The 26,813-nt window shown below is 40.1% G+C and overlaps 1 protein-coding gene across 6 annotated transcripts in view; it reads left to right on the top strand.

Moving 5' to 3' along the window:
* Positions 1-26,813, top strand: part of ARHGAP44 (Rho GTPase activating protein 44) — a 202,475-nt gene that overhangs the window by 129,265 nt on the left and 46,397 nt on the right. For 5 of the 6 annotated variants that reach the window (XM_037808251.1, XM_037808250.1, XM_037808245.1 and 2 more), the window contains exons 5-7: positions 1,494-1,605; positions 12,452-12,528; positions 19,084-19,201. In XM_037808251.1, the coding sequence (XP_037664179.1) occupies positions 1,494-1,605; positions 12,452-12,528; positions 19,084-19,201 (307 nt within the window). Of the gene's footprint in view, positions 1-1,493; positions 1,606-2,891; positions 2,903-12,451; positions 12,529-19,083; positions 19,202-26,813 lie in introns of all 6 variants that reach the window. The other variant, XM_037808248.1, reaches the window with a different exon arrangement.

The raw sequence follows: 26,813 nt of genomic DNA, 5'->3' as shown, positions 1-26,813 counted from the left end.
GCATTCCTAGAATAAATCCCACTTTCTCATGGTGTATAATTCTGTTAATGTGCTATTGGATTTGGTTTGCTAATATTTTGTTGAGGAATTTTTGCATCTATATTCGTGAGGGATATTTGTGTATCATTTTCTTGTGGTATCTTTATCTGGGTTTTATATTACAGTTATGGTGGCTTCATAGAATGAGTTAGGATGTGTTCCCTCCTTTTCTTTTTTTTTTTTTTTTTGGAAGATTGTGGGCAGGATTGGTGTTCATTCTTCCATGTGACCCTGGATTTTCTTTGTTGGCAGGTTTTTGATTACCGTTTCAGTCTCTTTACTTGATATTGGTCTGTTGAGATCTTTTTTTCTTCTTGAGTCACTGTAGATAGTTTGTGTGCTTCTAGGACTTTGTCTGTATCATCTAGGTTATCCAATTTTTGGCGTACAATTATTCATAGTATCCTTTTATAATCTTTTTTTATTTCTTGCCAAGCATGTTTACTGTAGCTTTGGAATTAGCGAAATATCTCCTGATTTGGGGAGAGTTTAATAAATGATAGGCTATTCTTAGAATGGAATTCTATGTAGCAATGTGATCTAATTCTGCATGTATAAAAATGGATAAGTCCAAATATAATGATGAATAAAAAAGCAAGTAGTAGGATATGTTCATTGTGAACCAGTGATGTAAGCTTTGTTGAGTATAACTGGGTGGAGCAGCAGTATCCTATAGTTTATGTAAACACATAAGTATGTAGTAAAGGTGTAAAAATATAGAGGAAAGGTACATACTAACTTCAGAATAATAACTATCTCTGCTTATCCGTTTGTTGGCTTGTGGAAACTTTTTACATGAGTTTCAGTTAAGATGGTACCATGCAAAGGGAGAGCTGATTGTATGACATTTTGGGGAAATAAACATCTTTGAAATACTTTATCCTCTCATCTGGGAACATGACATACCTTTCTACTTGTTCAGGGCTTCTGATACTTAACATATTGTTAGTGAACTTTTGAAATGAATTTTCCTAGTTTTTCCATCAGGTGATTGTGTACTCATCCTGCACTGATGAGGATAAGTTTCCATGGCTTATGAGAAAGGGTTTCCTTTATATTGGATCCTGAAATTGTGTTTTTGTTTTGTGTTCAAGGATGTTGATCTGTTCATGGATCGACATTAACTAGCTTCTCCAGTGCTCTCAGAAGAGACAACAGCATCTGGCTCTTCTTGACCGGTTGATTTGGCACATGTGTGTCTGCTGTTCTCTCCACACCTCAGTTATGTTTCCCATCATATCCTCTTTCATCCCAGGTACTCAACATCATTTGAAAAAATCATAATCTCAGAAATGAAAGCAGGTGGTGCAAGTTGGTTAATGAAATGCCATGGAAATCCTACGGTTTCTTCACACTCATGAAGATTTACTGAGCCAGGAGGAGACGAGAGTGTGAAACAGCTGACACGCTGTCTTCTGGGGGACTCAGTATGTTTCTTTTTCCTTCTATGGCAGGAAGATGCTGAAACTCTGTGGAGAGACAGAGGACAAGCTGGCGCAGGAGCTAATACATTTTGAACTGCAAGTAGAGAGAGACGTGATCGAACCCCTGTTTTTGCTAGCGGAGGTGAGAACATGAGTGGGGACAGGGATGGTTCCAGAAGAGTAGCCCCTTTGCTAGTCTACTTCCTGTGTTATTATTGTCTCCATCCCTCGCCCTGCTCCCTGACAGTTTTCATGAGCGATGCATATTACCCAGCATGGTCACGATTCCCAAATCTGGCAGCCGTTTCTGCTGCTGGCTAACCCTTCTCCCACCCACCCTCCTCATCCGTGTTGGCCTTCCAGTGGGCAAAGGCCCAGAGCCAGCAGCACCATCTCCTTCCCAACCCAGCCGTGTGACTCTCGCCCTCACGATCCTACTTGCCCCCCGTTAGGTCTTCTGTGAAATGAGGAGCAGCCCCTCCTCACCCAGAGGGGGCGACCCATGTCCAGGGGACTATGTAGGCCTCTTGGGGTGTATGTTGACTTGTGTCCATTCTCTTTGGATCTTGAAGAACACTAAATAAAACTATGGTTTCAAAAAGAAACCATCGTGCCCTTGGGACAATTTGCCAGCTTTCAACCAAGTGAACTTTTATGACATGAAAAAGGAAATTGGTGGGGGTGGGGTGGAGGGGCTTGTCTGCCCGGATCCCTGGACCTCTCTCCCAGTTGCTAAAAAAATTATGTTAAGATATATATAACATGAAATTTACCATTTTAACCATTTTTAACTATACAATTCAGTGGCATTGATTACAGTATCATGCTACTATCACCACCACCCATTACCAAAAGTTTTTTGTCACCCAAAACAGAAACTCGGTCCACACTAAGCAACAACTCTCTATTCCCTCTTCTCTCCTTCCCCCATTCCTACTAACCTCTGATCTGCTTTCTGTCTCTGTGAATTTGCTGGTTCTATATAGTGCATGTAAGTGGATTCATACCATATTTGTCCTTTTGTAAATTTGTCTTATTTTACTTAGTATAATATTTTCAAGGTTCATTCATGATTTATGTATCAGAATTTGAGTTCTTTTTATGGATAAGTCATATTCTGTTGTATGGATATACCCACATTTTGTTTATCCCTTCACTTGTCGATGGATGTTTGAGTTGTTTCCATTTTCTGACAATTGTGAATACTGCTATGATCAGTGGTGCACAATTATCTGTTTGAGTCCCTGCTTTCAATTTTTTGGGTATATATCTAGGAGTAGAATTGCTGGATTATATGGTAGTTCTATGTGTAACTTTTTGAGGAACCACTAAACTGTTTTCCATAGTAGCTGCACCATTTTGCATACCCACCAGCAATGCACAGAGATTCAAATTTTTCTGTATCCTTGCCAACACTAATTATTTTCCTTTTTTTTTTTTTTAATACTTGTGAATGTGAAGTGGTGTCTCATTGTGATTTTGATTTTGATTTCCCTAATGGCTAATGACATTGAGCATCTTTTCATGTGTCACTTGCCTTTTATTACTCACCTAAAACCTAACCAGTACTGTCCAATAAAACTTCATCAGATGATGGAAATGTTCTGTATCTGCACAGTTCAGTAACCAGTAGCCACAAGTGGTTATTGAGCCCTTAAAATATGGCCGATGCAACAGAGGAACTAAGTTATAAATTGTACTTACCTTGAGTCAATTTAAACTTAAAATGGCATAGCCACATGTGACCAGAGGCTATCATTGTGGACAGCAGTGCCCTGGACCATGTCTGGGTTCTTCTCTGTATATCCCCAGCCCCTCCACATCCACCTGAGACAGATGTATGGATAAATACTTACTTAAGTGCCTAAGCGCATTCAAGGGGAAAATCCTACATGTGCTGCTTTGACATAGACCAGCTCTAGACTTCTCAGATTTCATCGTGTTCCAGGCCGTCTCCAAGTCTAGAACATGAACGAGAGACCCTCCATTCTTCCTAAAGGTGCTCTGGAGGCTCCAACCAAAGCCTGAAGGTGAAGCCAAAGAGCAGATCTGACACTGAGCCTCACTTGGTGTAGCTCGTACAAGACATCCATGTGACTCTCCAGCTCCGCTCTGGTCCCCAGGATGGCTCAGCCTGCCCAGTTGACAGTTCCCCTCCTTTCCTTCCTATTGGAAGTTGTTACACGAGTCCATTACTCATGGCCACTTAGAAGAGTGAGCAGAAAGCACTTCATAGAACGTTGGATTTGCCCACATTGTTTCCTTATATAAAAGCCTGAGTTCAACTTATGGCCAATTTTCCTCTTTAATTCTCACATCCTGCCCTACTTTTGCTGGGCCTGGAACCAAAATCCTGCCCTGGAATTTCAGTTAAGCCATTTTTAGAAATAAAAATATTTTTAAAAAAAGAAAAAAAAAAGCATCCACATATAACCACTATGGAAGAACCTCTCATAGCTGAGAAAAGCCGTGACGGTATTTATTCATTATTTACTCTGGGAAAATTTTGCTTTATTTCTCTAACAGTGTCTCTTAATTGCATTCCTCAAAGCATGTCAGCTCTTCGCCCTCCTCTCCCCATTTGGAGTGGGTCTGTAGGTCAGATGTGACTGCTTGACCCCCTTCCTGTCCTCCCCAGTTTTGGTCCTTGCTGTTGCCTCCGAGGTGACCTGGGCTGGTGGAGTGCCTGGCAGATGTCCAGCAAAGAGAGAGCAGAGTTTAGCTGAGGACAAGACAAGGGATCAAGAACTCCATCTGAAGAGAAGGATGGGGAGACCTCTAGCAAGCTTGTTGGGTGGCTGCCAGTAGTAAATCTTCAGGAATTTATCTTTTTTTTTTTTTTTTTTTTTTTTGATCAAAGAACTTAGTTTTATTTATTTGTATCCCATAGAAGTTGAACGAACTGCCAGAGAATACAGCAAGAGCTGTCAATGAAGGTGGAGAGAGGTTGGAGTAAGGGGAGGCCAGGTGTGGGCTTCTTCAAGGCAGTGAGTTGGGGAAGTTCGGGAGAAGAAACAAGAATGGGGACAGAGAGGGGCTCTAATGTGAGAACTTTAGGCAGAAAGGAAAGGGAGGCTTTGGTGACCCTCTGACCACACTGTTAGTTGGCTGCCTCTTTTTTTTTTTTTTTTTTTTTTCATATAAAACAAATTGTACTTTCGATTGTTTACAGTACCATTACATAGTTGTACATTCATCACCTAAATCAATCCCTGACACCTTCATTAGCACACACACAAAAATAACAAGAATAATAATTAGAGTGAAAAAGAGCAATTGAAGTAAAAAAGAACACTGGGTACCTTTGTCTGTTTGTTTGCTTCCCCTACTTTTCTACACATCCATCCATAAACTAGACAAAGTGGAGTTTGGTCCTTATGGCATTCCCAATCCCACTGTCACCCCTCATAAGCTACATTTTTATACAACTGTCTTCGAGATTCATGGGTTCTGGGTTGTAGTTTAATAGTTTCAGGTATCCACCACCAGCTACCCCAATTCTTTAGAACCTAAAAAAGGTTGTCTAAAGTGTGCGTAAGAGTGCCCACCAGAGTGATCTCTCGGCTCGTTTTGGAATCTCTCTGCCACTGAAGCTTATTTCATTTCCTTTCACATCCCCCTTTTGGTCAAGAAGATGTTCTCCGTCCCACGATGCCGGGTCTACATTCCTCCCCAGGAGTCATATTCCACGTTGCCAGGGAGATTCACTTCCCTGGGTGTCTGATCCCACGTAGGGGGGAGGGCAGTGATTTCATCTTTCAAGTTGGCTTAGCCAGAGAGAGAGGGCCACATCTGAGCAACAAAGAGGCATTCAGGAGGAGACTCTTAGGCACAAATACAGGGAGGCCTAGCCTCTCCTTTGCAGCAACCGTCTTCCCAAGGGTAAAACTTATGGTAGAGGGCTCAACCCATCAAACCACCAGTCCCCTATGTCTGTGGTCATGTTAGCAACCATGAAGGTGGGGTAGGCAAATACCCCTGCATTCTCCACAGGCTCCTCAAGGGGGCACTACATCTTTTTTTTTTTTTTTCCTTGTTTGTCTTTTTTCTTTCTTTTTTTTTTTTTTTTTTTTTTAATTTTCCCTTCTTTTTTAAATCAACTGTATGAAAAAAAAAGTTAAAAAGAAAACAAACATACAATAAAAGAACATTTCAAAGAGACCCTAACAAGGGAGTAAGAAAAAGACAACTAACCTAAGATAACTGCTTAACTTCCAACATGTTCCTACTTTACCCCAAGAAAGTTACATAATATAGCAACATTTCAGTGAACTTGTTCCTACTACATCCATCAGAAATTAACAGACCATAGTCATTTCTGGGCATCCCCAGAACGTTAAATAGCTTATCTGTTCTTCTTGGATTATTGTTCCCCCTTCCTTAATTGCTCTCTACTGCTAGTTCCCCTACATTCTACATTATAAACCATTTGTTTTACATTTTTCAAAGTTCACATTAGTGGTAGCATATAATATTTCTCTTTTTGTGCCTGGCTTATTTCGCTCAGCATTATGTCTTCAAGGTTCATCCATGTTGTCATATGTTTCACCAGATCGTTCCTTCTTACTGCCGCGTAGTATTCCATCGTGTGTATATACCACATTTTATTTATCCACTCATCTGTTGAAGGACATTTGGGTTGTTTCCATCTCTTGGCAATTGTGAATAATGCTGCTATGAACATTGGCGTGCAGATATCTGTTCGTGTCACTGCTTTCCGATCTTCCGGGTATATACCGAGAAGTGCAATCGCTGGATCGAATGGTATCTCTATATCTAGTTTTCTAAGGAACTGCCAGACTGACTTCCAGAGTGGCTGAACCATTATACAGTCCCACCAACAATGAATAAGAGTTCCAATTTCTCCACATCCCCTCCAGCATTTGTAGTTTCCTGTTTGTTTAATGGCAGCCATTCTAACCGGTGTTAGATGGTATCTCATTGTGGTCTTAATTTGCATCTCTCTAATAGCTAGTGAAGCTGAACATTTTTTCATGTGTTTCTTGGCCATTTGTATTTCCTCTTCAGAGAACTGTCTTTTCATATCTTTTGCCCATTTTATAATTGGGCTGTCTGTACTATTGTCATTGAGTTGTAGGATTTCTTTGTATATGCAAGATATCAGTCTTTTGTCAGATACATGGTTTCCAAAAATTTTTTCCCATTGAGTTGGCTGCCTCTTTACCTTTTTGAGAAATTCCTTTGAGGTGCAGAAACTTCTAAGCTTGAGGAGTTCCCATTTATCTATTTTCTCTTTTGTTGCTTGTGCTTTGGGTGTAAAGTCTAGGAAGTGGCCTCCTAATACAAGGTCTTGAAGATGTTTTCCTACATTATCTTCTAGGAGTTTTATGGTACTTTCTTTTATATTGAGATCTTTGGTCCATTTTGAGTTAATTTTTGTGTAGGGGGTGAGGTAGGGGTCCTCTTTCATTCTTTTGGATATGGATATCCAACTCTCCCAGCCCCATTTGTTGAAAAGACCATTATGGCTCAGTTCGGTGACTTTGGGGGCCTTATCAAAGATCAGTCGGCCATAGATCTGAGGGTCTATCTCTGAATTCTCAATTCGATTCCATTGATCTATATGTCTATCTTTGTGCCAGTACCATGCTGTTTTGGCAACTGTGGCTTTATAATAAGCTTCAAAGTCAGGGAGTGTAAGCCTCCCACTTCGTTTTTCTTTTTTAGAGTGTCTTTAGCAATTCGAGGCATCTTCCCTTTCCAAATAAATTTGATAACTAGCTTTTCCAAGTCTGCAAAGTAGGTTGTTGGAATTTTGATTGGGATTGCATTGAATCTGTAGATGAGTTTGGGTAGAATTGACATCTTAATGACATTTAGCCTTCCTATCCATGAACATGGAATATTTTTCCATCTTTTAAGGTCCCCTTCTATTTCTTTTAGTAGAGTTATGTAGTTTTCTTTGTATAGGTCTTTTACATCTTTGGTTAAGTTGATTCCTAGGTACTTGATTTTTTTACTTGCTATTGAAAATGGTATCTTTTTCTTGAGTGTCTCTTCAGTTTGTTCATTTCTAGCATATAGAAACATTACTGACTTATGTGCATTAATCTTGTATCCTGCTACTTTGCTAAATTTGTTTATTAGCTCTAGTAGCTGTATCGTCGATTTCTCAGGGTTTTCTAGATATAAGATCATATCATCTGCAAACAATGACAGTTTTACTTCTTCTTTTCCAATTTGGATGCCTTTTATTTCTTTGTCTTGCCGGATTGCCCTGGCTAGCACTTCCAGAACAATGTTGAATAACAGTGGTGACAGCGGGCATCCTTGTCTTGTTCCTGATCTTAGAGGGAAGGCTTTCAGTCTCTCACCATTGAGTACTATGCTGGCTGTGGGTTTTTCATATATGCTCTTTATCATGTTGAGGAAGTTTCCTTCAATTCCTACCTTTTGAAGTGTTTTTATCAAAAAGGGATGTTGGATTTTGTCAAATGCTTTTTCAGCATCTATTGAGATGATCAATTGATTTTTCCCTTTCGAGTTTTTAATGTGTTGTAATACATTGATTGTTTTTCTTATGTTGAACCATCCTTGCATGCCTGGAATGAACCCCACTTGGTCATGGTGTATGATTTTTTTAATGTGTCTTTGGATTCGATTTGCAAGTATTTTGTTGAGGATTTTTGCATCTATATTCATTAGGGAGATTGGCCGGTAGTTTTCCTTTTTTGTAGCATCTTTGCCTGGTTTTGGTATTAGATTGATGTTAGCTTCATAAAATGAGTTAGGTAGTGTTCCATTTTTTTCAATGTTTTGAAAGAGTTTGAGTAAGATTGGTGTCAGTTCTTTCTGGAAAGTTTGGTAGAATTCCCCTGTGAAGCCATCTGGCCCTGGGCATTTATTTGTGGGAAGATTTTTGATGACTGATTGGATCTCTTTGCTTGTGATGGGTTGGTTGAGGTCTTCTATTTCTTCTCTGGTCAGTCTAGGTTGTTCATATGTTTCCAGGAAATTGTCCATTTCTTCTACATTATCCAGTTTGTTGCCATACAGTTGTTCATAATATCCTCTTATAATTTTTTTAATTTCTTCAGGATCTGCAGTTATGTTACTTTTTTCATTCATTATTTTCTTTATATGGGTCTTCTCTCTTTTTGATTTTGTCAGTCTAGCTAGGGGCTTGTCAATCTTGTTGATCTTCTCAAAGAACCAACTTTTGGTGATATTTATCCTTTCTATTGTTTTTTTGTTCTCTATGTCATTTATTTCTGCTTTAATCCTTGTTATTTCTTTTCTTGTACTTGGTTTAGGATTGGTTTGCTGTTCATTTTCTAGCTTCTTCAGTTGATCCATTAGTTCTTTGATTTTGGCTCTTTCTTCCTTTTTAATATATGCGTTTAGTGCTATAAATTTCCCCCTTAGCACTGCTTTTGCTGCATCCCATAGGTTTTGGTATGTTGTGTTCTCATTTTCATTCGTCTCTATATATTTAGCAATTTCTCTAGCTATTTCTTCTTTAACCCACTGATTGTTTAGGAGTGTGTTGTTTAACCTCCAGGTATTTGTGAATTTTCTACGTCTCTGATGGTTATTGACTTCTAATTGTATTCCATTGTGGTCAGAGAATGTGCTTTGAATAATTTCAATCTTTTTAAATTTATTGAGGCTTGTTTTATGTCCCAGCATATGATCTATTCTGGAGAAAGTTCCGTGAGCACTAGAAAAGTATGTGTATCCTGGTGATTTGGGATGTAATGTCCTGTAGATGTCTGTTAAATCTAATTCATTTATCAGATTGTTTAGGTTTTCAATTTCCTTATTGGTCTTCTGTCTGGTTGATCTATCTATAGGAGAGAGTGATGTGTTGAAGTCTCCCACAATTATTGTGGAAACATCAATTGCTTCCTTTAGTTTTGCCAATGTTTCTCTCATGTATTTTGTGGCACCTTGATTGGGTGCATAGACATTTACGATTGTTATTTCTTCTTGCTGAATTGCCCCTTTTATTAGTATGTAGTGGCCTTCTTTGTCTCTCAAAACATCCCTGCATTTGAAGTCTATTTTATCTGAGATTAATATTGCTACACCTGCTTTCTTTTGGCTGTAGCTTGCATGAAATATTTTTTTCCATCCTTTCACTTTCAGTTTCTTTGTGTCCCTGTGTCTAAGATGAGTCTCTTGTATGCAACATATTGATGGTTCATTTTTTTTGATCCATTCTGCGAATCTATATCTTTTAATTGGGGAGTTTAATCCATTTACATTCAACGTTAAAACCGTGAAGGCATTTCTTGAATCGGCCATCTTATCCTTTGGATTATGTTTGCCATATTTTTCCCTCTCTCTATTAATATCCTTTATTGTACCCATACCGAATCTCTTTAGTACTGAACCTTTCTCCAGGTCTCTCTGTCCTGTCTTTGTTTCTCTGTCTGTAGGGCTCCCTTTAGTATCTCCAGTAGGGCAGGTCTCTTGTTAGCAAATTCTCTCAGCATTTGTTTGTCTGTGAAAAATTTAAGCTCTCCCTCAAATTTGAAGGAGAGCTTTGCTGGATAAAGTATTCTTGGCTGGAAATTCCTCTCACTCAGAATTTTAAATATATCGTGCCACTGCCTTCTTGCCTCCATGGTGGCTGCTGAGTAGTCACTACTTAGTCTTATGCTGTTTCCTTTGTATGTGGTGAATTGCTTTTCTCTTGCTGCTTTCAGAACTTGCTCCTTCTCTTCTATGTTTGACAGTGTGATCAGTATATGTCTCGGAGTGGGTTTTTTTGGATTTATTCTATTTGGAGTTCGCTGAGCATTTATGATTTGTGTATTTATGTTGTTTAGAAGATTTGGGAAGTTTTCCCCAACAATTTCCTTGAATACTCTTCCTAGACCTTTACCCTTTTCTTCCCCTTCTGGGACACCAATGAGTCTTATATTCGGACGTTTCATATTATCTATCATATCCCTGAGGTCCATTTCGAGTTTTTCAATTTTTTTCCCCATTCTTTCTTTTATGCTTTCATTTTCCATTCTGTCATCTTCCAGGTCACTGATTCGTTGTTCAACTTCCTCTAGTCTTGTACTATGAGTGTCCAGAATCTTTTTAATTTGGTCAACAGTTTCTTTAATTTCCATAAGATCATCCATTTTTTTATTTAGTCTTGCAATGTCTTCTTTATGCTCTTCTAGGGTCTTCTTGATTTCCTTCATATCCCGTACTAGGGTCTCATTGTTCATCTTTAGTTCTTTGAGTAGCTGCTCTAGGTGGTGTGTCTCTTCTGGTCTTTTGATTTGGGTGCTTGGGCTTGGGTTATCCATATCGTCTGGTTTTTTCATATGCTTTATAATTTTCTGTTGTTTTTGGCTTCGTGGCATTTGCTGAACTTGATAGGGTTCTTTTAGGGTTTGTAGACCAGTTGAAGTCCTTATCTCTAATTTATCAGATCTACAGCTTCGTGGAGTACACTTTCTCTAACTAACCAGCAGGTGGCGTCCACGAGCCACCTGTTCTCCACAAGCCAGATCTCCCCTGCTTAGCCTTTTTGGTGAGTGGGGGAGTGAGTCTTGTGGGGCCCAATTGGTGTACCAAGCTTGCGTGTGTAGTTGGTGTTGCCTGCCCTGTATGTGGGGCGTGTTTCTGGGCAGTCGGGGAGGGGGGGGTGGCCCTAACAATGAAATCTCCCTGATGATCCTAGAGTTTTAAAGCTGCTGCAATAGTCTAATCCTTCAGTTCAGTCCTGCCACAGTTTGTCTCTGCCACTGACCCACAAGTCTTTGGTATTGGCGTATGGCTCCTGAGACTTGCAAGTGGGCCCCTCTTCCAGGCTGTGCACCCCGGGTCCTCTGTTGAGGGATGACTGTGCTATGTCACAGGTGAGTGCCGTCCCCCCAGGGCAGTTCTGGGCTGCTGGGCTGTGTTGGGAGGCTCCCAGTCTGCTCAAATGATGGCTGAATGGGGCTCTGTTAATTCACACTGCTCCCCCTTCCCAGCTCTGGGACATTCAGCTGAGGTTGCAGGGAAGGCTTATGTCCACGCCCAGTTTTGTGGTGTGTGCCTGTTATTTGAAGCACTTCCGTCACACTGGGTTGTCTGGGGCAGCTCTGGGCTATGGGGCTGGCGATGGGCAGGAGTGTTTCCTGTCCACCAGGATGGTGGCTGTGAGCGGACACCCCCCTTTTCTTGGGAAGTTGTGTTGTTTAGTGAATTTTCTCAGCCACTGGATTATTGCCTTTTGTCTCAGAGCTCTCTTAGTTCTGCTCTTGATTTGACGTGCCCAAATTTCAATTCTTTGAAGTTTTCTGTATTGAGCTTCTTAGAGTAATTGTTTTAGAAAAAGCAAAAAGGATTTAAAAAAAAAAAAAAAAAAAAAAAACGGCCCTCCTCAGAGATCTAATGGGTTATTGAAATGCTAATAGACAAAGCAACCAGGGCCATTAAGGAAAGGTTCACAGGGCAGAGAGATCAGCCTTGCTTCGGGATTTGCATATGCGCCTCAAGGCCTGATCTCCGCCCTTCCCCTTTCTGTGTTCACCAGAACTCGAAAAATCCTCTGCTTTTATTTTGGAGTTTTTCATGTTTTTTTTTTCTATGTCTGTCTCCTCTCTGCTGGGCTGGCTGCTCTCAGAGTCTCTGGTGTCTGGTCTCAGTCTATCTGTGGTTGGAGTTTGAATCAGTAGAATGAGTTTCCGATAAGAGCAGCCACTGCAATTCTCCCTTCTCCTTCCCGGAGCTGACAGCCCCTCCTCCCCCGGGACTGAGCCTGGCAGGGAGGGGCGCGGGTCCCCTGGCCGCAAAAACTTACAGATTTCGCTGATCTCAGCAGTTCCACGTTTTCATGAGTGTTGTATGAAGTATGCCCAAAGACAGATTGCTCTGTGGTGTCCAGTCCACGCAGTTCCTGGCTTTTTACCTACTTTCCTGGAGGAGTAACTAAAACATACAGCTCACCAGTCTGCCATCTTGCCCCGCCTCTAGGAATTTATCTTGAGCTCTGGTTGGACTGTGCTTTTCACTCTTATCTCCTGTAACCACAGGTGGAAATCCCAAATATTCAAAAGCAGAGGAAACATTTAGCAAAGTTGGTGCTGGACATGGACTCCTCACGAACGAGGTACGGTGCAGTTTCTTTGCTCCGGGTTCTGCTCCTTTGAAGGATCAGTGGTCGTGTTTTGGGGAGGTTGTTGTGTGTGTGGGTGTGCCTGAGTGGGTGTTGATTTAACGAGTGTTTCTTGAACACCTACTGTGTGCTAGGCACAGGCGATCATAGTAATGAAGTAGAGCTACAGGGTCCCTTTTCTTGTGGAGGTTACAGTCTATGATTAACATTGGGTGAGTGAGCAAACCAACGAGACAATTGCATAAAGCCACAGGTACTGGAAAGAAAACAACACAGAGTAGTTTGGGGAGAGAATGATGGGGAAGTTGCATCAGCCTTGTAGAGAGTAAACAGGGAAGGCTTTTTTGAGGAGGGGGCACTTGAGCTGAGACTTAAACGTTGAGAAGGAGGCAGCCATGCAGAGATCTGGTCTAAAGCCACCGGCCTGAGGGAACAATGAATGCAGAGGCCTCACCGTGGCAACAAGCTTAGTACATTGGACAGAATGACAGCCAGCTTGGCTGGAGGGTCAGGAACAAGGCAGAGAGGAGCGGGAGATGAGATCAGTGGGGTAGGATGGATAATATGTGGTATCTATCATGAGGGAAGAATTTCTACTTCTGGGGGCTCGTTCGTCTTTTCCTGAAGCTGGTGGGGTAGAAAGCTCCTTCCTGCAGTCACCACCTAAACCTGAGACGTTCTGAGAGAGGTGAAGTTCCTGTAGCAGTTCTCCTGCACCCATCTCCCAGAGGCCCCCAGAAAAGTCTTGTTGTAGCAGGAGAGGCCAAAGACCCTGGGGTGGCAGCGGCTCTGACTTTCATATGCTGTGATTGTGCATATGTGCTTTTTTTTGTAACAGGGTGCGTGTGTGTATCCATGTGCGTGTGCAAGTTAAAAGAATGTAGGCTCGTGAGTATTACCATGGAAGGAACTATTTGGGTTCTAACTTTGTAAGTCGAGTTTAGAAATCTCCATGTCTTGCTCTTTTTCTAATTATAGAAGTCATAAGCCATAGCTTGTTTCAATTTTCCTGGGGGAGAAAGTATGCTTGGGCAGAGAGATGTAAGATAAAGAGTTCTGTACCAGGACAGTCAGAAGATCAGGAACCAAGAGCCTTATCACCTATTTTCTAGGCCAAGGTCAAGTCCCTTAGGCTCCCAGAATAGCCATTTCATCACCTATAAATAGAGAGTAACATTTATGGATTGGCCTAAGCAGGCTGTTGTGAGTATGGAATAAGATAACGTATGTCCCAGCACGTCCAAAGTGCTTTACGAAAAGTTATTCCTATAACCAGTGACCCTGGGATTCTGCATCTGGACGAATAAAAAGTACAGAGCAACCCCTCAAGACCAGACACAAAACAGGTTAGATTAGCTGGCAGAGAAACAAGGCTTATTCTGATCAACTTAATGTTTCCCAACCCGTATTCCACTTGAATGATTTTTGCCATCTTAAAAAACTGATGCACTTTTTCAAAATAAGTTGATTTAAAAATAAATTCTGTATCACTACCATAAATTGAAAAAACAGTTTCTTTTGCTATGGATGTCACGTAAGCCCGGCAGTAAGCAGGATGAAAGCAAGACCAATGCCACGAAAGTTGAGATCATGTTGCCCGTGGAGGGCTGGGCTCCTGAAAGTCATCGTCTCCCTTCGTTAAAGAGGAGGAGGAGCAGGAAATGTGTAAAAGTCATTCTGAGCCTGGCCCTTAAGGTCCTTGGCCATCTGGAGAGCAGGTTGGATGGGGAGTACTGCTTGGGTGCTACTTACTCCTGCATCCTGATACCACCTAAAACTGTCTCCCAAGACACCACCGCTCAGGCCACACATTTTGGGAGTCACATAAGATGATTGGAGAATGTGGGTTGTCCACTGTGGTAAGGATAGACGCCATGCTCCTGGGTTTGAGGAGGAAACCCCTTGTGTGGGAACCTGAGTTCTTTGTTCTCTGGGGTCTGGTCTTGTCAAAGGAAAGCCCGAATGTCCAGCAAAGAGCTTCTGGTCAGAGGCCGAATGCCAGCATCACTTAGGTCTTTTAGTTTAGTCTTAGGAGAAACGGTGACCTTCATGTCACAGCCTTGGTCTGTGTTGTTTGGGTTCTGCACATCTGGGGAAGTGTCACTAGGGGCCTCATATCCACGATTTAACAAACTTCTGCATATTTCCAGCCCGTAATCTCTTGTGTACTGGGATTTGATAAGGAAATCCCTACATCCTCTATCCAAATATCCATGCTGATAAACTTCAGCTTGGACCCTTTACAAGCTTTGTGATCTAAAAAATCTGCTTAGATTATTTTCATATAAACCTGACCCCTCTCCTTTATCATATTGGTGGTCTTCCACAGCCTCCTTTCTGAAGATGCGAGCTTGAGGGTTGGAGGTTGCTTTGGGGGATGTGTTATTTGCAGTACAGTTCACACAGAAACTTAGGTGACTTCCCTTCCGGTCTGGGCTTTAGTAGCCATGGTGGGAGATCTAACCCAAGGCTTCAAATTATGGATCCTCCATCAGTTTTGGTTTTAGCTGCAGGAGGAGAGGGGCTCTCTTAGCAAAAAGGTATCCTTTCTACCCACTTTACTCTCAGACTGCCCGTTTCTAGCTGAGTTTCTATGTGTTGTAGGACGTGGCTGAAAGCCACAGGAGAAAGCCTGCCCACCCCAACTTCTTGCCATTTCCTCTAACTCACTCTTGTCATTCTGAGATCTGTATCCCAATGCATTGCAGTGAGAGGAAGACTAAAAGCTAAGCTATTACATGGCAAGGATCACCTGCTACTCTTCTGAAACAGGTGGATTCTCACTGGCTCCCCTCCCCACCCCATTTTACTCCTCCACTTGGCCAGTTGCACATACTAGGTTTTATTCCTTGCAGCATCTTACTTCTCCTTGCCAAGCTTTCTTTTTTCCTGGTCTGTCTTTTCACGAATTGCATTATCCAGAATTACACAGTATATTTCAGGTGGGGGCACAGTATACCTTTCAGCAAAGATAGGACCTGATTATATATGTATGATCAACACATTTTGATCAGTAGTTCCATGACTGTCAGTGAATTCTTCCACCAACTCTGGTGGATACCATCAAATCCAACTAATGTATCCAATGTTTAATTGGGTCTGAATCAAATGTGTACCTTTGTACATTCAAGTTAACCTGGCTTGTCTCCTTCAAAAGCCTATTATGTACCTCTTGATATCTTTAATGTTCTTAGAGAAGACTAAAGCATAGAAGATGGAAAAAAAGATTATAAATGAGAAGAATGGAGTTAAACTCAAGGAAGATGTATGCTGAATTAAACATCGTGAATTGAATTGAATGTGAATGATGCACAAATGTCTTTTTGGGAAAGGTTTGATTTGGCAGTGGCTAAAGAAAGAGCCTTGTTCCTTTCCAATGGTTGCCTTCCTTTTTCTTGGGCATATACCCTGAGGTCAACCTTGGGTCCCAGTCATGCTGTATTTCTGCTGAGCAGCCAGCTGCCTTTGAATCCTACCCTTCGTCCTCCCTTGGAAGTAAGTGAACCAATGTACGTAAAACAGAAGGATTTTTGGAAGTGTATCAGCTCATGGAATTAGAGAAGTGAATAACCAGAGGTGGAATTCTGGAGCCTTGGCAGTTTTAAGTACCTCTAGGAATGACACCAGAGTCTCAGGTGCCATCGAGAATTGTTCCTCATCTCCCACCTGTGTTTCTCTTCCATGTACAGGTGTTGTTTCTTAGCTACGTTGTCTTCGTGGACATTGGAGGCCTCCTGGGCTCATGCATCCCCAACATGAGCCCTCTTCCTTGAGCTCCAATTCAGAGCCCCAGTTGTTTGGACTTTGCTTATGTGCCTTCACCCTTGACCTGTCAGTTGGCCAGGTGATGAGGTATGGGCACCAGCTTGGTTTGCGTCAGGGGCCCTCTCCTGGACCACTCACTGGTAGGGTCCTGGAGAAACATGGTAGCTCCTTTCAGACCCCATGTTAAATCAGGAGAGGGAGCAGAACCTCAGAATGATGAGAATCAAATGACAGAGGAAAGGAGAAAGACTGGGGGCAGATGAAACAATAAATGACCCACCAAAGAAACTTTTCCTATTTGCCTTCTCATAATTCTTCTGGACTTCACACGCTGAACTGATATTGCATTTGCTTCTTTGTACTTCATACCTTCATTTCTGACCCTTTTTTCTCATCTACCCTTCGTGGAAGCTTGTTTCTGTCTTCATCTCTCCCAGTCTTTTTCCCCCAGAGATTGATGGTGCCACATCAGTACCTTGAATACTTTTTGGAAGAAAGTATCTTGAAGAAAGAATCTTTCTGCCTCTTCAAATTTCAGAGCTCAGATTCTTCTTGGATTGTGGCCAGAATCCTTTCTTTTCTGACAGAGCAGTCCAACTCTTAAGTTTGTTTTTAGAACAAATGACTGAAATGGTCAACATACCTTGAAATTCATTATTTATGTTGCTTTAGCCAACAGGTGATTACCTGTACAGGTTTTTCCAAGTTTCCCTTGATATTTTGTTATTCCTTTTCCACAAAAGGACCATTTCTTGGCATCTTACCACTTTTATAAAATCAAAATGGATTACTTATAAATTACAAATAAAATTCCTTATAAAGGACAGTAAGAAGCATATGTTTTTAAAATATTAGGATATCGACTGAAGGACAGAGTCTGAAAAAAATAGAGGAGAATAAGGGAAGAGAAGAAAGGGAGAGCTTTGGGAAATGTCTCCCTTTTTTTCTATAGTAAGTATAATTCAGGTGGTGTTTTGTTTTACAATCTCATCTGGATTTACAAACCAGTACAAATAAACATAGTGTTTGGTAGTCACTTTGTATTTTTTTTACACTTACATCATTGGCTAATTGTTTTTACTTTGGATAGCACAAGTCAGGTGGTAGTTATAGCTCCATCTCACAGTCCACTCTGGGACATATGCATTGTCTGAGATCTAAATTACAAGCAAGACATCTCATATTTTCTTTTCCAAAGAAAAGAAAAGAAGTAAATGCTTTATTTATTAAAAATGACTAAACTTGGGGAGATATTAATTAGATCTACCCTTTGTCTAAGGCAAACCTTTATAAGACAGAATTCTTACCAATCCTTATTTAGACTTTTGAAACATCTTTAAATAGAATACATCCTTTCTAATTTGTCCTAAAGCCTTAGGTTGGATTCAGGAATCATCCCCAAGGCATGTGTCCATCTCTGGAGCTTCAAGACATGAATAGTTCCATGACCTAAAGCCTTTTAAGTAATTGTCCCTTGGGTGCATTTTTTAAGTGATAGAGAACTTGGCTATTTTTTTTTTGCTAATAACAAAGATAACTTTAGTTTCTCTTTCTTGTATCAGAGTCCTGAACTCTTCTCTTTTTCCTGCATGTGATAAAAGAGAAAAGAAAAATCAAGTAGAGAAAACATGTAGTAGTTAGATTCTTGACTCTCAAAATGCAGCTAGCATTCCACTCTTTACCTCTTCTCTGAAGGCTGCTAACTGATGGTCCATGACCCGGATAAATCCCACAGAAATATGTTATTTGGTCTGTGGAGTATTGACTGGTGTCATGTTTCAAAGTAATTATTTAATCTATTGCCACATTTCTTCAGGGGAGTTCATATGAAGATGTCTAGCATCTCTTAGAGTCAATTGAAACATCTGGTAAACCACAGTCCACACTCCTACGTGGACGTTGTCAGCTGTTGCTGGGGAGCAGCTGCCCCTCTTAGCCGGCCCAGCCTCCACCCTCCAGTTCCCCCAGCCCCTTGCTCTCTGTCCTGACTTCCTGAGACTGAAACCAGGCACCAGCTGCCATCTGACACTGTGATTAACTCTTTTGTTCTTGTTTAAAGTTGAGAAATAGTTTCATGATTCACGTCTCTGTTAAAATAAGTAGGAAAGAAATTATTGAGTGGACTAGTTTTTAAGAAAATGGCCCATTTGACTTACTTTTCTCACTTGCTGCTCCTAGAAGCCTTTGAGTTTACATTCTAAAGGAAGAGGAACCCCACTGCCAGTCCCTTTCCTTCTTTCAGGGCCTCCTTTTGATAATTTCCTGATATGACAGAGCAGACAGAAGTGTTTAATTTCCATAAAAGTCTCCAGTGTGGCTTCCTCAGAAGGCCAGTATTTTCCCCACGGAGATACATTTTTAAGCAAATGTAAGTGAGATATACCTAGCATTCATTATTTGCTTCAGCCAAGTAGGTGGATGTTTCTAAACTCAGATGCCCATGGGTTAAGCAGGAAACTGAAATGAATGACATAGGGTCTGCTTTAATGAAAGCAGTGACGATTGACATTTGGCTTTAGTGCTTGGAAGACATCAGGAAAAATACTGGCAAACTGTTCAGTCTGAAGGGACAACTGATCCTTAGCCTCATTCAGCTGTTTCTGGATGGTAACACGAGTCCCTTCTCCTGGTCTAGTACTTGGCACCTGTTTATTACCTCTCCTTTCAAATGAGGGTCTGTAGTTCCCTGGAGAATACTTGTAACCAGGTGTTTTCTGTGATCCCACAATCTCCCCAGGGCTCTGCATATCTCATACTCTCCTTTTTTCTCCTGTTTTCCATCAGGTGGCAGCAGACTTCCAAGTCTTCAGGCTTATCCAGCAACTTACAGCCTGCGGGTGCCAAAGCCGATGCCCTCAGGGAAGAGATGGAGGAGGCTGCCAACCGAGTGGAGATTTGCAGGGTACCACCCTCCTCCCTTTGTTCCTGTGTTCCAGGATGGCCTGGGGAGTCCTCAGGGACCTCCTTCGCTGGAGTTCTGTAAAAACCCTGTTACTGAGCCTTAGTTGTACCAGATGTACCCATGCTTGCCTCCTTGCACCTCCAGAGAGCCTAGAGTGAGTCCAAAGAGCGGACTTTGGTGGCGACCTAGACAGGGAGGTAGCCGTTGGTTTATCGTTGGTGTTTCTATGTGGTAGGTGAAGAGGAAATGATTTTTGTGTCCGTATGATGCTTTTATAAGTCAGCTGATTTCCAAATAATAGCTTCTGGACCTTACAGGATAGTTGAGAAATTGGACAATGGATGAGCTTTGACTCACTGTGGATATGAAATTTTTCGTCTTCCTGTTTGCCTTTTAATATTTCCCAAGTCAGCTTACTAATCCTTTGCCTCCCAGAGGACATTTATCTATGCAGTTGAAACGCTAGCCAAGGAGATATCCACAGAAAAGAAAAACATCCCCCTTTTTAAGACAAGAGTGTATCATTTTAAGGACATTGACCCTGCATTTGTGGAACGATACCCTTTGTTTTGCTTGTTCAAATGTTTCCCCTCTACTCACCCCACAAACGTTTTATAAAACTTAATTAGCAATTCACTGTTCATGATACTCTATGTATATGTATATCTGTATACATCCAAAACTGTACTTCAGATCCAAGGAGCAAGAACAGAAATAAGTTTATGTAAAAGTTCTGGGTACCTGTCGTCTTAATTATAGTCTTAAAGGAGAGTAATGACTTTGTGTTTGACATCCTGATCTCCGTGGTTCTATCCAGTCTTATTAGATTACCCGATGGCCCTATCCACGTGGCTTTGGTTTAGGTGACATAAAGAGTCAGGTACAATTTCTCTCTGGAATTACAAACTTGGAAAGCTTTCTAAAGAATTCATCATCTCTCAGCCTACGGTACTATGGAACTAAGCAAAGCAAGATCCATACTTCAGATCCAAAATTCATTGTGAGTCAAAGTGATTTGTCATTTAAACCCCTATGTAAATGGCAAATATCTGTCCAGTAGTATTTGTGAAGTTTCATACCTCTCTCCTGCTGATTTCACTTTTACTCTGTATATTCTTTACCCATCTACTATGTTTCTGTATTCTTCAGTTAAGAATCCTGTTTTTTTAAAAAATTACTTTCGAAATAAGAGAGGGTGGTATTAAGAATGTAACTATTCAAATACATCAGAATAGAAAATTGATATCTTTGTGCATTCTCATATAGCTTCTTAGGTTTGCTGTTGTAACAAAATGTATGAAATTCGTCTTCAAAGATTACAAAAATAATATGTGTTTCTCCATAGCCAGTGAAAAACACAAAAAGAAATCAAGAGAAACATGAATAATTCTACCCCTTCTTGACTCCTTTCCAAAGATGACCAACCCCATTCCCAACCATTATTTATTAAGGCTTTATCATAAAACACCCACTCTGTTACATGCTCATTGGCCATAACAGCTATAGAACAATTATATTATTTATATTAATCTGCCACTTGCTTTTTTCAGTGAACAATACATCATGGACATCTGTCCAATTTAGTAGCTATAAATCTAACTAGTCTTTTTAATAAGGTTCCATAGCAGGGATATATGTACCATGCTCTTTTAGCTAGTTTCCTGATGATGGACATTCAAATTAGTGTATTGTTTTGTTTTGCCATCACAAAAAATGATATATTAAACATTCCTGTATGTATCTTTCTACAATATTAATTAATTTTTTTCTGCAGGATACATTCCCAAAAGTGACATTTTGAGATGAAAGACGATATATACTTTTTATTTTAATAGATTTTGGTAGTACTTCTCTAAAAAGAAATTACAATTCATAGTCCCACAATCAATATATTCTACCGCAAGGTTAAAACTTTTTTTCTCCTTTAATTTTCTTTTAAAGTTTTTTTTTCCTATTGTATACATTTTGATACACTTGAAATTTTTATTTTTGTATGTGGTGTGAGATACAGGTTTATTTTTTTTATTTTTTTTCCAGCTAGACGGCCAGTTATTCCAGTACCATTTATTAAATAAGCCACCCCACCCCCCTTAAGTAAAAATAACTCCTCAGGTTTATTTCTCGATCCTTGTATTACATTTATCTCCATCTACTCTTGGGCCAGTGGTGTTCAATTTCTATCATAATGGCTTTATAGAAAATGTAATCTTTAGTAAGTTCACCTCTATTATTTTTCATGGTTATCTTGGCTAGTCCGTGACATCCATTCTATTATATAACCTTTATGATCATCACCTCCAGTTATTGAAACCACACATCGTGCCCCAGGTACTCTCATTTGTGCACTGAGCTGATCCCTTGAGAGCACTCATTGCTTTTTTGTTGTTTAAGTTCTTTTCTGACCCGTCTTTTATTTCTGCTCCATCAGTTGCCAGCTCTTCTAGATATCCTCCTTGGTTTTCCTCCCTTTCAGTTCTAGGTTTCCTTAAGTGAGTTGCTTTCCCTTATCCCCTCATGGTTTTATATTTCCTCAGCAGTCAAGACAAGACTTCAGGATCTTCTGAATTGTGGCAAACCAGCAAATATAAATGTTCTTGTGGGCTGAAGGTGATGGAAGTGGTCCTATGGCTCCTCTTTGTCTAGGTACAGAGAGGGCCAAGTGGAGCTCCCCGATCTGTGTGACCAGGAGGGCTTCAGCCCACCAGAAAACCAGGTTGAGGGGGTTCCAGAGGATGGAATCATCTGTGACCTCAGACAGATGGGTGGGGACAGCACCCTCTGCGTGTGGTCCTCAAGAGCCCATCAAATCCATGTCTTGCTTCTGTATTTCAAAAGGAGACATGACCCACTTTCTGCAACTGGTACCTCCTTTCTCTTTTCTTCCAGAGATCCCAGTAGACCATACGGCCTCATTGCCAACCCCCATCCCCAGCCTGCCTGACTCCGAGATCTGCCTGCCCTGTAGAAAGAGTTGAGAGAGAGTTGGAAGGAAGGGAGTGTTGAGAACACTCCTCAGATGGTTACCTTCTCCTGCTGCCATCTTAATATCCTTCTTGAATAGTTTTCACCTCTTTCCCAGAGGCCCTCTGTAAAAGAACCCTGACCCAGTACACCAAGGAGATAGAAGTAGTTGGTAGTTTTTCAGTAAGAGGAGAGAAACTGAGGAGGGACCAATGAACAATGAAGGGACAGTGGAGAAGGCAATGACTAGAAAATCAACCCCCTGATACCTCATGTCAGTTTTGTTTTGTTTTCAAAGTGGAAGGGAGGTTGGCTCCACTCCTGGGGTTTACACCAGAAGGTAGTATTTTCTACTGTTATCTTTCCTGCTTTTGTCTTCCCTTGTGATACTGTCTCCTCACATTGCAGCCCTTATGTTCTTATCCATATTCCACCCACATTGATAGCTTTCCCACTTAGCCTCTTGCTCTCTTTTTTAAGTATGTCCCTTCCATCTTATTCTTCTCCAGTAACCTTTGCTCTTTGAAAAATCAAGCTTTTGTCCAGGAAAGGTGGCAACTGGAACGTAGAAGTCAAACCCTCTTTGTCCTCCTCACAGTCTGACTGAAATGAGCACATAGTGTAAAAATTGGCAGAAGTATCTACCTCACCCTTGCAATCTAGGAGAAAGGACTGTGTCCAGCCTCTCAGTCTAGTGCCACCAAGTCAGACCAGAAGACAACACTGAGTCTTGACCCACATCTTGTTTCAAGAGTAGTTTAATGTCTTGGGGAGTAAGTTAATGAGATCCTGGCAGAACTCGTTACCACCCTCTAATCTGGAAGGCTTTGGAATGGTGGAGAAACACACATGGCTTGGGAGCCCTTCTTCTAGAAGATTCTACCCCACAAGATCTAAGGGCAAGCACAGGCCTACCCAGCTGATAGCAGAGCTGCTGTGGGTGTGGATTTTCCCGACACGCTCCCAGGATCTTCCCGGACGTGCCAGTCAGTGGTATCACTAAGGAGACTGGGCACAGCCCTGTCACTCACCCAAAATGGAGGACAGTGCATTTCATCAGCTAGAAGGTGCTCCCTGGCCCAGTGACTTCTGGCCAAACCCAGAAAAATAATATTCGTGCCACAGCGATGACTCCAGGCATTGTCTGCTGTGGTAACTTGCTCCCGACCCCCGCAGGTTGCTGAGTCACTAAACTTAGATCAAACAGAACTTGGGTTCTGAGTGGATTCTAACAGAGTAGACAGTTAGGGGCAAGAAAGAGACTTTCACTATTTTAAGGTTAAAAAAATAGTCCTGAGTAGATTATTTTTCCAAGTTAAAAAACAGTAATAAAGTACTCAAGAATTAGAACAGTTCTGAAAGATATTCATCGACAATAATAATAAATTTTAGACAACTTATCATGGAGCCCCAAATAAAGTTCAAAGGAATATGGACTCTGGGAAACAACCGATAATGGTGAGATAAAATCAACAGATAAGGTGACAGGAGCTGAATGAGATTAGGATTTTCTTTTCTTTTTTAAATGCAGTCATGGAATTTTTCTTAGAAAAGAACAGAATTGACACTATAGAAAATCGAACCAATGATGTCAAGAAACACTCGAGGATTTCTTCTAGAATGTTAAGAAAAGAAACAAAGAGGGATGAAAAAAGTGGCAGAAAAGATGGTAGATTTTGAAGACAGACAATGGAAAGCCAAGGTACAGACAACTGGAGATTCTGAAAAACAAACAAAACAAATCAGAAGCGTACTGAAAGAAAAAAGTGGCCTGCTTCAGAAATCTCCACCTCAAATCTGTGAATCTGAAAATCAGAGGATTTACTTTGTACCAAGAAAAATTGAGAAACTTACTATTTATAAATAGCTAGGGAATTTTTTTTTATTAAAATAAATTTTTGAGTGGCTTTTTAAAATCAAAATTGTACTTTTAAAAAAAATAGTTACCCAAGGTTGTTATATGTGACTCAGGGTGATTTAGTTTGCTATATAGCATTCTACTTTACAAATAGGTGACACTGATTTATTTGATTATTCTACTGATAGATATTTGGGTTATTTCCAAATTTAACATCCATGTTGCCTCCTTGACCGATGTGCAAGGGTTTCTCTAGGGTTCATTTGTAAGAGCAGAACTACTGGTCACAGGGTTTGCATATTTCCGACATTTGTAGATGTTGCCTGTTCATAGTATCTGAGAATTCCCATTTCGTCACATCCTGGCCAACACAATAATGTTGGACCTTCCAACTTTCGTTGATCTGACGGGTGTGAAATGGAATCTCTTTGCTGTTTAATTTAGTTATTTACTTATATGTATTTACTTGATAAGTAGTGAGGTTTGACATCTTTTCTTATGCTTATCACTATTTTCTGGTTTCCTTTTCTGTGAATGGTTCATATCCTTTGGCCATTTTTCTGTTGGGTTGTCTTTTTCTTATTAATTTGTGGAGTTCTTTATGACTTTGGACATTAATGCTATGCCTGTTATGTTTGCTGCAGATGTCTTCTCACAGATACTTGCTTAAATTTTAGCTTTGCAAATAGTGTCTTTTATCGTACAGAAGTATTTTATAAAGTTGAGCTTAAATTTAACAATATTTTCCTTTCTGATTTCTAGCTTTTGTGACTTAAGAACTCTTTCCCTATCCCAAGCCATAAAGGGAGTCTCCCACTTTTTTCTATTAGTTTTTAATATTGTTTTTCACATTGGGGCCATTAATTAGGGAACTTTTTAACATTAGAAATATTTAAAATCCTACCATAAAATTGTGAAATGTAGAATAATTTTAAGACGACTCCATAAAACTGAGACACTCAATTTGTTCCTAGATGGGATGAGTCAACATGGTAAACATTTGAATTTAACAAAATTTATTTGATTAGAACTTCATAAATATGTATATAATTGTAATGGAGTTTTGAAGGGGTGATAAAAGTTTTCTAAAGTTAATGTGCAGAATGATTGGCTTTTTGAATTATTCTCTCTTAAAATGTATTATAGAGTTAAATAATTACAAGTTTGCTACTACTTCAAGAATAACTAAACAGTTCAATGAAAAATAAAAAAGAAACATCCAGACCGAAGAAAATCTAAGGATATGAAAAATCTCATCTGGTGAAGGTGACATTTCCAATCCATAGGGACAATCTGCTCTATTCATGAATGATTCTGGGACATTTGGTTAGGTCTTTGAAAAAAAACAAAATCTGCATCTGATACAAGTACCAAAATCAGTGTGAAATTCATTGAAGACTTAAATGTTATATTTTTTCAAGAACATATAGAGAGATATTTATATTATTGGTTGGGAAGTCCTTTCTAAGCATATGTCCAAAGGAGGAAATCATGAAGGGAGAAGTCTAATAGATGTAACTACAGGGAAAAGCCATTTAAAACAACAACAACAAAAAAAAAAAACTACAGTGCCAAAAGAAGTAAATATAATCAAAAGGCAAACTGGGGGAACATATTGGCACTATTTGATAATGTCAATGGTCTCATCAAACTGAAGGACTCTTACAAATCTTCTAAATAAGAAACAGGTGAAAATTCCCATAGGAAAATGGGTACTCAGGTCAACAAGAAATTGGCAATGTAAGACACATATAGAATAATAAATCCGGAAGAAAGTTAACGTGGTGATCAAAAAAGCCAAATTAAGAACATATTATGTAAATATCCCCTGTAAATTTGATAGTGATTAAACAGACTGAAAAGGTTATTGTGACAAATGAGCAAAACACTTATGGATTACTCCTTATAGCACAAATACTCACCTTTCTGATGGATATTTAGCAATGCCTATCAAAGCCCTATAGTCTCAATTATTACCTTTTTTAATTTGTCTATAGTTGATTATATAGTCAGGATTAATTTTTAGCTGCAGGATTTATGCTAGAGAAATAATCAAGAGATGGATAAAAACCTATATAAACAGATGTTCATTCAGGTGTTTAGAATAGTGGAAAAATTGAAAACCCAATATCCAACAATAGCGACGACAGTCCATCTGTATAACACAATATCCTCTTACCATAAGAAAGCATGTTTAAGAGTAAATGAGCTCTAAAGTAGTATGGTCCCATTTTTAATAAATCAAGCAGCCAATCAAAAAATATATATAACTGATAGGAAGGGACATGGAATGTGCACACATCAGTGTCTATGGTGGTTATCTCTCTGCGTGGTGGGATTGCAGGTGAATTTGGTTATTTACTCTGTATTTTTCTAAGCTTGGATTAATTACAAAATCTGAAAACAAATGAAAATTTTTTAAAAACATACTAAACTCTGGTGATTGTTTATGAAAGTATCATTTCTCCTTATAAAGAAAATTGACTCATGGTTTTGATAAACGGAGATTTGACTGCTCTTCTTTTTTACTTGCAGTGTAGATGACTTGGAGTCCACAGTGTTAACTGCATAACACAGCGGTCTAATTGTACCTTTAAAAACCCTTACATCTTCCTGAGGTCACATACAGGCAGTCAGATTTTTCTAGCATCATCTCTTGGAGAAGTTCAAATGCTGAGATATTGAGGGTGTGTTTGATGAAGAATTTAGTCCCCTTCAGGGACTCTCTTCCTTCCCTCTGCCTGCCAAGCCATTTTTGTCGTTCTACACCATTTTTAACATCTCTGACTTGAA

Source organism: Choloepus didactylus, chromosome 18 (assembly GCF_015220235.1).
Source record: "Choloepus didactylus isolate mChoDid1 chromosome 18, mChoDid1.pri, whole genome shotgun sequence".
Classification (NCBI taxonomy): Eukaryota; Metazoa; Chordata; class Mammalia; order Pilosa; family Megalonychidae; genus Choloepus; species Choloepus didactylus.
This window is presented reverse-complemented; position numbering and strand designations above follow the sequence as displayed.